The sequence below is a fragment of the Cynoglossus semilaevis genome, chromosome 10, assembly GCF_000523025.1.
Source record: "Cynoglossus semilaevis isolate Cse_v1.0 chromosome 10, Cse_v1.0, whole genome shotgun sequence".
In the NCBI taxonomy this organism is placed as follows: domain Eukaryota; kingdom Metazoa; phylum Chordata; class Actinopteri; order Pleuronectiformes; family Cynoglossidae; genus Cynoglossus; species Cynoglossus semilaevis.
Genome location: NC_024316.1, coordinates 2,055,428 through 2,068,976, shown reverse-complemented (window position 1 = coordinate 2,068,976; position 13,549 = coordinate 2,055,428). Strand labels below are relative to the sequence as shown.

The following is a 13,549-nucleotide window of genomic DNA, read 5'->3' as shown; positions in this document are numbered from 1 at the left end:
AGAGAGAGAGAGAGAGAGAGAGAGAGAGAGAGAGAGAGTATATGTGGTATTAATAAAACGTAAAAACAATTACCTGTTTTAACCACATAGCATGTAGCGTGCATTTTGCCAATGAAGAGTTCCAGACCAATGATGGCGTAGATGATGATGACGAAGAGGACGAGCAGAGCGATGTGAAGCAGAGGAACCATGGCTTTAATAATTGAGTTTAAAACCACCTGTAGACCTGCACAAAGATATGCAGAAGATGACAAAATAACACTACCTGCACCAACCAACCAACTGCACGAATCATGATGTATAGTAGGACAGAAAAATGAAAATTAATGTATAGATAAATTCATCGAGCTCATTTCCTCCCTCAGACTGGTATTTGATATGTTGCTATGGCAACAAGAAGAACACACACACAGACATATGCACATACACACTTGAGCAAAGTTTTTTTTTTAGGTCAAAAGTGAATAAAGAAACCCTAAAAAAAAAAAAACATTCTCCAGTCCTTCTACAGAGGAACTGTATGTAGGATTCTTGTATTTTGATCAATATTTTAAACTCTCCCTTTATTAGAAGACAGGGCCAGCACCGTGTGGGTGAGTCCGTGGGGGGGCTCTGTGTCTGATATACTTTACTTCCTATTCTATATTCAGTACATTACTGTCTGATATACTGATGGACAAAACATTTAATATATAAATGTAGCTTTACTGATGTGTTTCAGACTTTTAAGGTATGAACTGACTTACTGGGAACTCCAGACACAAGGCGGAGCGGTCGTAGAACACGAAAGGCTCGAAGGGCCTTGGCATCAAACCCACTAGGCTTGCCCCCAGACTGTCCACCAGAGTCAGAATCTTTGGTTATCATCTCTAGAACAACACTGAACAACCTGTAGTGGGATTAAAAATGGGCAGAGGAGAACTAGGATGTCAGAGAAAAGAAAGCAGTGATGGCAATGTCATATAAAAAGCAAGAGAAAGATGAAAGCAGAAGAGAAAGAGTGAAAAGAGCAAATCCCTGCGTCTTCCTGTCTGTATGCGCTGCACCTGGACGTGTGTTGTTTCATATATGGTTTTTTGTGCATATCCTTTATGTCTGTGCATATTTACCTTTACACAACTCATCACAGTTTACGTGCCAGAGCTGTCAGCTGTGTGTGTGTGTGCTCTGCAGTGTCTACAGGGCTGAATGTCCAGATGCTAAAAATGTTAGCATTTATATTGCTTTATATATTTTGTCTATATTCTTGAATTGCATTCATATTCACCAGGCATCTGCTAATATGCTTCAGTTCATGTGTTTGAGTGTGTTTGTGGTGCTACATACAAACCCACCCGATTATGACGATGCCAAAGTCCAGCAGATTCCAGCCATTTCTGACATAGGAGTTTTGGTGCATGACCAGGCCGTAGGCAATAATCTTCAGAAATGTCTCTACGGTAAAAATAATGAGGAAGGCATATTCCACTGTTTCCTGTGAATATGGAAAAAAAAACAAATGAATGATTAAAAACAATTTTTAAAAAAAAAAGCAGCATGGTAAAAACATGCCGTAGGATAATATCACACATTTGACGCTGGATAATTAACAAAAACACATTTAATTGTTCAATTTGCCTCTCTTCTCTCTATGCCTCCCGTGGGACTGAAGGTTAGTGAGTCGGCACAGTTTAAAGCCCATTAGGCAAAGCTCTTCTCTTGTTGATATAGAGGTGACAAACAGCCAAAGTACACTTGGTCCGCCTGAAGGAGCAGATTCTCACAGACACGCTCATTGAACAACAACAATCGCACAATCGTGCACCAGACTTCACACCTGCACACATGGGCGGAGAAACCTGCACTTGTACACACTCTCACTCTGTGTCTGTGAGGAGAAAACAGCCAACCAGACAGACAGTTTCACACAACATGTACTTTCCCATCTCTGTGGCTTGGGATCAAAAGAAAAAGGACAAATAAATAAATAAACAAGAGAACATAGAACAACTTAGCTTAGCACAAGTTAGCACCGACTGGCTGGCAGGCTAAAGTTAGCACAGAGCTGTGCTGCTTTGTGGAGCTGCTCATCACAATATTTTGACAAATACTTTACTGTGTTAAACATACATTGCACTAATGTAGCGTGTCATGTTGCATGACACTGGTGATGATATTTATGACCAACTTAAGAGAAAAAGGGTTAGTTGTGTCGCCCTCTGGCTGCTATTATTGTACCTATTGTACCTTTTTTTTCTCCTATTGACAGTGGAATAAACGTTCTCATCAAATGCACTAGGGTGGGTTATGTAATAAATTCTGAGTGCTCTTTGATGTTGTACCATTTTGTACAATAAGTCCTTTGTACAAAGCAGCTGGCCTTCATTTATGTTTCCTCTGAAAGCTGTTTTTCTTATTCAAAGAAAACTTCAGTTTTGGCTTTAACTGAGTGATGAAATATGTATGTGATTCATAGGCTCTTATCACATTTATCTATTGAAGGAAGAAAGTTTTCTGTGACCTTCCATGAATTCCACACCTGGTATGAAAAGTGAAAGCTAATGTAATATAGGGCTCAGTTCACTGCTGTTTTTTATGCTGCAGGATTTCTCTCATCAAACTTGTGTCAGTATAAATTCTGTGGTTTTGTCTTTTTGTCTTTAATTGGTAACCAGTATGAGCCGAGCCGTGTGCCATTACAGTAGCTGAGCGATGACCTGTCCAGGTCAACAGGCAATATGACTCAGAGCTGTTTCATGCCGATAAGAGCCTTTGAAAACACACATGCACACACACCTGCCTCCGTGCAATTTAACATTCTTTCTCTGACCTTCTCTTGTTTACACTGGTCTGTAATGTCCACTCTTCTGCTTGAACAGATGACAGCGCGTGTGTGTGAGTGTTCCTTTGTGTGTGTTTGTGATGTTCGTGTGTGCGTGCACACTTGTAATCAATCGTATTCAGGTTGAGATGTGGGGACAAGGCTGGGTCTGAAGAACAAAGACTACCACAGGACAATGGAGACAACAAACAGTGAGGACCTCAAAAAACAAACACATTGTCATGTTCAAAAAGTAGGGCAGTGACTTTCAAATACTGGTTCCTGATTCACTCATAGGCCAGGAGATCACTTATGAGGCCAAACAAAGCTGTGCATCATGTTGCTGGTTATTACTGTACATTACAGACCTGTGACCTCCGGTCTGACAGGAGACAACGCCAAACAAAAACGTGAGGAAATCCTTGATTACAAAGTATGTTGTCATAATAATATCACATTAGCAGACATACTGGTTTTCCACTGGTTCACCATTGTCAATATAAAAATATTATAAATCCACATCCACACCTGGACCACCGTCAGTGTCATTAAATTCCCATAATCTCAACCTGATTTATTGACATAGTGCTTTAAGCAGAAATGCACACAAACACAAAGCAAAATTATGAGAAATGTCCTTTGTGTTATTTAAATATATTGGATATGATAATCGAATATACAAAATCAAATGTACCATCTCTCTTCACTCTGTCTCATCCGCACCTGTATCCCTGCATTTGTCATGTTTACAAACCACAGACATTGGTTCAGAGAACAGGTGAACCAATGCATACAATGGTTTTTACTGCAGCGCTTTAGCAGGTGTACGCTGGCTAGAAGATCAAACCAGTGAACGATATTTACTCTTTTGTACAGGCTACCAAATGATACTATATTCTACTATTCAGCAGCCTGCTGAAAAACCTCTCCTCCATGTCATCTGTTGGAGGGTCCCTGGTATTAGCAGGAGAGTGAGAGTACAGACTTCACCCAGCCTTATAGAAAACTGGAGTGGGATTGAGTGGGCAGTAAGAGAGCCCTGAACCCTGGCAACTCTTCTTCTATATTCAAGAGCACATTGTTGTGTTGCTTCAAGTGAGTTCTGGAAATGAATAGGGATGAGAACTGATGAGAAGTGACCAATTCTGGTTTTAGTTTATTATTTATCTTCAGTTATTGTGTTGATTCAGTACTGATTCTAGTCTTTCACATCTAGTCTTATTAGTTAAATATAATATAAATAGGTTAATTCACATTAACTCTTTAATGTAAAGTTGTCTAACAACAAACAAAAAATGCATGAATTAATTCACATTAACTCTTTAATGTAAACTTGTCTTTAACAACAAATAAAAAATGCATGAAAACAACGTTTTATTGAAAAAACCAAGTCATACATCAAGCAAATGTTCTGTGAAATCATTCAATAGAATTGACAGACAGTTACAAGGCACCAGACCATTGGGAGCCAGTTCTCTACAAGAACTGGTTGTGGTGTCCCATCCATACAAATTAGACTAGAAAAAGTTTTTTCGATGATCATACGGTAAGAGTAAGAGTGAATAACAGCAGGACAGAGAGGTAAAGATAATTATGATGGAAAGAAGAGTAAGAGACAGTTTTTCTCACTTTTCTTTCCCCATGATAATAGGTCTCACGAGCCACCGGTGGTAGTCTGGTTGAGAACTTCATAATACTATTAAATATGAATGATTGAAAAAAATGAGACGCATTTCAAAGTAAATAAATACATGTATGAATGAATGTGTTGCCACTTCAAATTTGGAGTTTTAAAAGGCTCAAAAATGTAAAAAGAAAAGAAAACTGACAACTACAATACAGTAAATTCATCATAAAATGATTATCTTTTGTCAGAGTTGGTAACTATCGTACACTGCCTCAGTCTTCACACTTGCATTGTAAGATTCTTCTGTAAGTGAAACTGGTAGCAGCAGTGGCGAGTTGGCTGGTCTCTCTTAGTGCCACATTATGGTGTGTGAACATTTGCAGTTATAACGACTTCATTTTGTTAACTCCATCATCACACATGACCATTGGGGAAATTTTTTTTTTTAATTGCTACAATATTAGAGACAAAATGTTCTACAGTCTGACCCTAAAAAGTCATCCCTATGGTTACCACAGTAACCGTTTGGTTTTTGTTTTCTGTACTGAAAGAGTTTTCATGATGGATTTAACAACTTAACTTACGTTTAAAAGTCAATTTGTGCAGCTTTCTTCCTTTATATTTATTTAGCTTTGTATACATTCAAAAATATCAAACAACATTTTCCTGTCACCAAAAATAACTAAAATGCTGGGTTTTATGTCAAAAATCAAAAGAGCAGCAACAAGGATTTTTTTTGGTTTGTTTGTTATCATTTCTACCAACAGTGGACTCCTGTCACAGCAGCTTTTCAACACAAACTGAACACTAACAAGGACAAACAACAAGTGTGACAGGATTTTCTCCTCCTTCAGGCTAAACCAAATATAAATCAGAACAATATTAACCATCTGGTGCATGTTGGAGCCTCAGATGTCATTTTCAGAATTTGTAACATTTCTTCAGCATCATCTTCTCTGTTCACCTGCAGTGGTGTGGGTGGCCCGAGACCTCTGGGGTTTTCATGACAGTAAAGGAAACGTCTAGAACCATATTTCTGTTACCTAGAAGGCAGCTTAAGTCGTGAAGCCAGAGTCTCTGCTGATTAAACACCACAGATGACAGTGAGTCTGCATCTTAGTCAGCAGTGACAGGAGCCCACTGATTAACTTGAATGTCATGTTGCCTTTTATGGATTATATCTGACATCTGTGCAGAAAAGCTGCAGGGCTGTCTATCAGTCTCTCAGGTGTGATTAGTACAGAGGTAAGTCCTGGCTGGATGGACTGTGTAGGTGTCTCCAGGCACTGCCTGCTATTTTGGTTCATATGAAAGGCTCTGTGACTAAACCATCTGGTTCCAGCACTGCATCACCAATAGGTGACATTTATCAGTATGAAAAATTAGACAGACAAAAATCAATGTTACCTTAATAACAAGCGCTGAGCATGCACTGTGGCCTAGTGTGTCTGTGTTTGTTTTCATCTCTCAGAGAATTATTCAACAACAGGTAGGGACAAATAATTCTCTAAGAGCTAGGGTGACACAGTCTGAATTACATGATGTAAACAGGAAGTAATTGCTGCTTTATATACTGTAGAATGTAAACATTTGCTGCAAATATATATATATATATATATTTTCTTACTTACATTAAAACATATCTGTCAGGCCTGTCTGTGACACTTCCTGTCTGTCTGTTTCTCCAGGGTTAATTAGTGTCATTACACTCACCTGTGTCCTGTGGTTCTCTGTTAATCAACCTCACTCCTCTCACCTGGTGCCCACCTGGTTGGTAACAATAGTCATTCAAACAAAAGCTTACATAGAGGCAACCAACATTGTGGCAGTAATTTGAACTTTAGGAAGAATTTTTCATGTACTTCCTTTTTATATCACTTAACATATTATTTTGTCAAAGTCTAAAGATTTAAACCTGCAACATTGCAGAATTTTTACACCATGTTATAGTCTAGAACTTTTGACATTTAGCCACTACTTGAGCTACGTCGATATATCATTGAAATAGTTTCAAAAAAAACAAATGTTGGGCTGTTTGAGGATCTTACAGAATACACCTTTCATGAAATTCAAACCAGTTAATATTATATTTACCAGTTGGGCTTCTTATGACAAGGCTGACTGAGTCAGATGCTCAGCTTGTGCTCAGCCGCTCTGTCTGTTCTGCCAGCACATTCAGAGGCAGATAACTTTCACCTTTGCCACAAATCAGCACACGTGTGTGTGTGTGTGTGTGTGCTTGGTGCATTCACGTGTAAATGGGTGTGTCAGCAAATCAGCAGCCAGCCAGTCAGAAAACAGGCCAATCAGCTCCTATCAGTTCCTCATGGTCTTAATGACATTAATGAGGGCCTAAAAGACTGAGGATGTGCTGCTGCACAGGCTGACCGTAGCAGCTGCTGATGTCACACCAGTACCATGTCTTACCACCAATTTGTCACTCAAATGTAAAACTAATATTAGCCAAGAATATTAGTCTAAGCTGTAGCTTCATTTTTGAATACAAAACTGGAAAATCTTAAATATACCAAGCGACTACAGAGCAGTAAAAGGCATTCATATTCACATTAAATCAATACACAAAACGCAGAACACACTTTCTCTGCTGCCCCCCACAGGCTTCATTTAGTCGAATATAATTTCTTGCTCTTTGACTATATTTTTACACCTGTCCTTCCCGCACAGCCATTGGACATGTTGGTCACAATAAGTGTCCATGCTCTTTTCCAACTGAGTCTTTAAACAATTCTAGCTTGGATTTATTTATTGATTGATTGATTTATGAACAATGTCAGAAGAGCCACCATGATGATGAATGCAACTAGAACAGCTGAACTAAATGGTGTCACTACACAACAACATGATGTGACTCCTTTAGTCTGCATCCATAAATCAATGACTCTAGAAAACTGAAAAAACTCAAAAACTCAAACAAAATCAAAGTTTTACACTGACTTAGTCCATCTCCGTTCTCTTTTTAATTGTTTCTTCTGTATTCATTTTTTGTCCTTTTTTCCGGCCTCATTTTCAGTTAAACTGATGCAAAATCTTAACCTTAAAATCTTAATCCTCTCTTTTGGTCCTCTTTCTTGTGTATTCATTTGTCTTTTTTTTTTTTGCTTATCTACTTTCTTACCCCCCCCCCCCCCCCCCCCCCTCTTTCTCTTTCTCTCTCCACCTCGCTCTGCTGTAAAGAGGCTGCTCTGTGGATACTCCACAAGTCTCCATGGCCACAGTTGTCAAGGCAGCAGGCTGTGCTGTATGTAAAATAAGGTGCAGGAGAAACACGTTGAATTAAAGAAAATACTAAAAGAAATGAAAAATACAGTTAGTATTCAGTCGAGCCATTACATAAACGCTAATAAAGAAAACTGAACATTTAAAGGTGGACTAAAGGATTAACTTTTTTAAACGTGTCACTTACCCCCTGACTGTAAAGATAATCCCTTGTCAGACTTTTTGGAAAGAATAAAGTGTTATTATTTTATTTAAACTGCTAAGTTTAAACTGTTAGTTAAAATGAACTGGCCAATGCGGACATGAGACTTCGTATTAGGCAGTGAAAGGATAACTGTTTTCCAAGGATGACGAATATTTTCAATAAATGTTAAAATTACACACAGAGTAGTTATTGCTAAGTAAATTGTTCCACTTTCTACAAACATTTTTAAAATTATAAATGAAAACCAAAAACAGAGCTCCTGTGGTTCTCTAGAGTTCAATCTCTTCTAATTTAGAGAAACTGGTCCAGATGTGCAAGATGTGCAACAAGAGAGGTAAAAACCAGGTAAAGACCAGTCAGTCAAAAAAAGGGGAAAATACAAGCAGGTAGCAGCGCCCCTGCAGGTTGACGTATGTTTAACGCTTTCTGATGTGTGTTTTTTTCCACCTTTAATCTATAGTCATCCTTAAATATCACAGTACCCCATCCCATAAACATTGGAAGGTAGATTTCGAATAGAAAAGTACAGATATGTGGGATAAGGATAAGAGCAAAAATTCAAAAACATTTGTTCATTTACTATATTATAGATATATTATATGTTGAGAATATTTACTATGGCCTGCGTATTTGTTGTTTTTTTAAATCATTGATTTCTATTTTTTTTTCCTCCTTTCTTGTGTTTGTGGATTTTTTCACGTCTGTTAAATGGTATCCTTAAATTCAATAAAAAGAAACATCCAAATATATAAATCCTTAAATATCAAAGTGTCTGTGTTCTGTAAAATGTATTTATTTGCCCAATTATAAGCGCTCACTTTAAGTCTTCAACTCTCACTATTAGGCTTTTATGATCTGCTGATTGTCTTAAGTGTGCACTTCCTTTTGATAGACGTTAGCAACACACATGGATATAAATGTTAGCTGCAGCAAGACAGATTCTATATTTAACTAATGCTAATGAAGAAGAGTTACAGTGCTGAAAAGCAAGGAAATGACTCCTAATGAGGGGAGTGCTCTGTAATACAGCCACAAGTCATACACACACACAGAAAGAGAGACAGAGAGAGAATCTAACCTATCATTAATTCAAATCAGGATTATCCTGACCAAAATAGTCGTACTATTAACAGTTGGAAAGCAACCCTAAGAACTTTATATAATAATAATAATAATAATAATAATAATAATAATAATAATAATGGCATTTTTGTTTGGAAGAACTTTGTTGAAACTCCTGCTCACACACAAACGCATACATACTCACACAAATAAACCTGTACAGTGAGTGAGCACAGGAACAAACTGCTCTAAACCAACTGACCTCACATACTTCACACCAACATCTCACATCCTTAAACACCTTCCTTACAAACACCCCTATCCACACGTAGTGTATGGAGCTGAAGGAGCCCAGTGAGATGTACTGTATGTTCTACTGTATGTGGTTTCTTTTAATGCAGGCCTGGATGTACAGACTGCCCTGAAGGCTGACATCATGCTGGGTCACCTCACAACCAGTCACATACTGCCTACACTATATTCTGACCATCAATACAATTAATTGATCTCTCCTACCTCTCTCTCATTATCTCTCGGTTCTCGGAGTGTCAAACCTGACTAGAATCAGAGCCACATGAATGTGTTTAACATTACTGATCCTCCTGTTGTTCTTTGGGTAGAGGTGACACAGTGGCTGATAACATGCCCCTGGGATAACCACTCAAATTGACAAATGTCATACACAACAACAAATCTACTACCCACACATGCACACACACACACACACACTAATATGTTCATTAGCCTTGACTCACTAGAGAGGTAGTATTTTTTTAGGATAAGGTCTCGTGTTTGATTCCTTCACTGTTAGTGCACAAGTCACTAATCTGGAACTGTCAGGAGGAAATGGAATAAACCTGTGAGGAAAAGCACCTTGAGGCGTCAGTGCCTACTGATTTACCTGCCTGACCCACTGAAAGTTAGGCTACAGTCAGACAGATGGGAAAAAGACTGTGATTTCATCCAGTCAGTCAGCTCCAAAATACAGTTCAATTGCTGCGTTCATACTTGATAACAACCAGACAACAGTTCACTCTCTAGTGGTTAAAGGTGGACGCTTGTAACTGAAGGATTGCAGGTTGGAATCTAGGCCATATTAGGACTGTAGTTTGCCGACCAGCCACACTGAAAATGCAGCGGTGGGTGTTAGAAGGCAGAGATTAGGGGATGACAAAGACAAAATGATGCCCACACCTTGACTGGTCAGTGTGTCTCTAATCTCTACTCTCATCCTTTCGTCACTGACACGTGTGATAATGAGATACATAGTGACACTTTGTTTTCTATAACCACACACACAAACACCAACATGTGCACAAATGCACTTAGTTATGGATGGGTTTTTGCATTTCATTTATTTTTCTTTACATTCATCAACTCACTCACAAGTTCAAAAACACATGAACACACAAAAAGAAAAAAAACATCCCTTTGACAATGCTTTTTCTCTCTGACCTCATGCACACATACACACACGTACTGTGTGAACACACTCTTCTCTCACACACACACATTAGACTGAATGAACTCACAGCTGTGTTGGTGTTATGGACCAGTCTGCCTACCCAGCAGCAGTCAGCTTTTATGATTGCTGTTACACAACCAGAGTAACATCTTTCTGAATCACAGTGAATCACAGGGGTGATGAAAGAATGTCTTTGTGTTTTTATGGTGACATTCCTTCTGCAGAGACTTTCATAACATGAGTGGATTCAAGTACCTTGAGACTCCACCATCACTGAGAAAGTGACTGTGGTTTATATAGAAAATAGACTTTGATGCACATTTTCATTTAAATGACACCTATCACTGTTCCTACTTAAGTTTCTGGATAGCCTTTGTCATGTTCACTTATTAATATTTTACAAAACCTAAAGATATGACTCTTCAAGATTTTGACATCATGACATCACTTGCTCTGCTTACATATACAGTAATTAAGTAATTAAGCCAATCACGCACAACCAGACACACACACACACACAGGCCCAACGGTCACACAGCAGCAGGACTCTTATGAGGTTATAAGATGATCAGCAGTGTATGTTAGTCAGTCAGACAGGTTGTCATAAGTCCTTGGTGAATTACTAACCAGCTTAATAGGACATCAATCAGTGACCACTGTGTACAGCGAGGAGGAGGTGATGAAGGACGGAAGAGGGGAGGTGGGGTTTAATGTAGACAAGGAGAAGACTGAGGCAGTACAGTAAGGATGGATGGATGGATGGATGGATGGATGAATGGATGGACTCTCCTACCGAACTTTCCACCCATCCTCCATCAATCCTCCACCCGCCTTCTTACATTCTCTCTGACCTCCACTCATTTGCGTTTCCACTAATCCACTGCCCTACTTAATCCCTCAACCTGATCGCACACACAAACACATGCACAACAGACACACACGGACACATGCGACTGTGCACATGCTGAAAAACTCTTCTTCTCTCTTTAACCTGGTGTTCCTTACATCAAATCAAAACTCATCAACATGTCAACAGCAAAGATCTGCAGGCTCCAAAAACAACAAACAGCTGCATTGTCCAATACAGAGGGATTTAAGAATACAGAATGGAACAGAAGCTGTGTTTTCTGCAGGGTACAAATATTTGCTACAGAAATAAGGAAAATATTTCATTTTCAAACCAGTGTGCCAGTAATGTTTGCATGCGTCAACAAAATAATGAAAGCTGACACATGCATCCTAATGTTTACAGGAAATCCCTCTGTGGCATCATTCACACTGGCGCAAAGGTGTGGTGTTTTGCCATTGTGTGTAAACGGGCAGATGACAAATGTGTAGCGACACAGGCAGCAGCAGCTCAGTTAGCATGTGAAAAAAATCAACATCTGCAGCACAGATGTGCAAATTACTTTAAAAAGTATGTAATCCTAGTCATTTGTTAGTTGACTCTCTTGTAAAACAATGTAATGTTTTCATTTGCATTTGCAAGTGTTTTTTATCACAAAATAGTGTTTTGGATTATGCTGGCACTTTTACTATGAGCTAGCATAATCTACTTCAGCGAGCTAATATGTTTTTAAGTGTTTTGTATTTTTACAAATGGGGGAACTGCGGCATATTTATCTACTCATTAATAAAGTCAGTAACAGTGATTAGTGCCATCACACAGCCTACAGTCCAGACACTTACAGCTACTGGACTACATATAGCGAGGCTTTTGAGTCAAAAAAAGCCTTGTCAGTTCTTTACAATGCCAGGTTATTTTCTTTAAATGTTCCAGCATTACTCACCAGTTCTTGATTGGTAGAGTTGGAGTCGTCTCCAGGGAAAGGGATGTAGATGGCTAAGGCCACGCAGTTGGCAAAAATTGACATCAGTATAAAGATATCAAACGGTCTGGACACAGGGAGTTAAGAAAAGGTACTGTATATTTTATCTGAAGAGAAGGAAAGTATCAGACATTCTATCTGACTGTGTGGACTATTATTATGATTGAATTTAAAGTAAAACTTCAACAGGATCATAATCTATTAAGACATTTTGTCTCTGGATAAAGGATACTTCCACTCCACCAGGCTGATGCAGGCCCTGCGGATGGGGTTGTTAAGAGTGAGGCAGAACAGAGCTCTGGGTGGCCGGCTGTTGGTGGATCCTCCTTGTTTTTTGCTTTTGGCATACTGCTGTCTCTTCCTCTGGGCCAGTGAGCCTACAGGAGCCGGTCCAGTGGTGCAAACTGAAGGCTGGGAACCTGTTTCCAGCTTTGCAGCGTCCCCTTGTGCCTGTCGTGCTGCGTTAATGGCAGCATGCCAAGCAAGGACTGGACTGACCCCGGAGGCAGAGCCACTGTTGACCCCAAGGAGACCATAAGAAGAGCCCACCGGCTTCCCGGTACTGGCAGGAGCCTGTAGTGGGCCTGGTGAATGGAGCTGGTGCAGATGGGTGTGGTGTTCTGACCAAAGGCCTGAGGTGTGCATGGAGGAAGTCGTCCCTCTATTGCTGGCATATTGAGCCCCTGGAAAAAAGGGGACACGGTTATTAAAGGGTTGTACGTTTATTCAAAGATGTCTCCAGTGTGAGATTAATAACGTTCATTCTAATCTTATCTAAGAAATAATATTAGAAGGACATTTGAAAAGCAAGTGTTTTGTTATTAGATCATTGTTATTGTTATTAAAACTGAAGACATTTTTTGGAGCCTGGATCTGTGGGATATCTCAGCCCTGTTTTTACCATCGCAGTTTATCTTCCTCCTGAGTTCTTCTCTGTAAAATAAGATCATTTTAAAAGAGTCATCGGTACCAGTGCAGCTGCAGCTGTTCCAATTATAACAGTAACTGTTTCTATGCACACAAAATATTAAAATATTATTGGAGGAAGAAAGAAAATGTGAGAATCTTTGACAGGAGGAAGAGGCTGTTGTGACAGCAGTGTGAGAGGGAGCAGGACGGTCCAAACGAATGAGAGCAACCGTGTGAGAGGGTCATTAAAATCAATGCAAAACTGGAGTGGAAAAAAAAAAGACTGTGCCCTTGACACAGTCACTTCAGTTCACAGCAACTCTGCAGCTGCATGGAAACAGGAAAACACCACAAACTAAAGATGTAGTTCTAAACATATTATTTTTTATTCTGTTTACTGTATTGCAATACTTTT

General features: G+C 39.2%; 2 protein-coding genes across 4 annotated transcripts in view; one reads left to right on the top strand and one right to left on the bottom strand.

The window, feature by feature from the left end:
* Positions 1 to 13,549, top strand: part of LOC103384526 (ER membrane protein complex subunit 3-like) — a 629,629-nt gene that overhangs the window by 25,533 nt on the left and 590,547 nt on the right. The gene's annotated exons all lie outside the window — the stretch shown is intronic.
* The window catches only part of cacna1db (calcium channel, voltage-dependent, L type, alpha 1D subunit, b), a 37,378-nt gene that overhangs the window by 21,258 nt on the left and 2,571 nt on the right, over positions 1 to 13,549 (bottom strand). The window contains exons 2-6 of the mRNA XM_025059644.1: positions 12,458 to 12,908; positions 12,187 to 12,292; positions 1,335 to 1,474; positions 747 to 889; positions 74 to 226 (exon numbers count right to left, since the gene is read on the bottom strand). Coding sequence (XP_024915412.1) covers positions 74 to 226; positions 747 to 889; positions 1,335 to 1,474; positions 12,187 to 12,292; positions 12,458 to 12,908 — 993 coding nt within the window. The remainder of the gene's footprint in view (positions 1 to 73; positions 227 to 746; positions 890 to 1,334; positions 1,475 to 12,186; positions 12,293 to 12,457; positions 12,909 to 13,549) is intronic.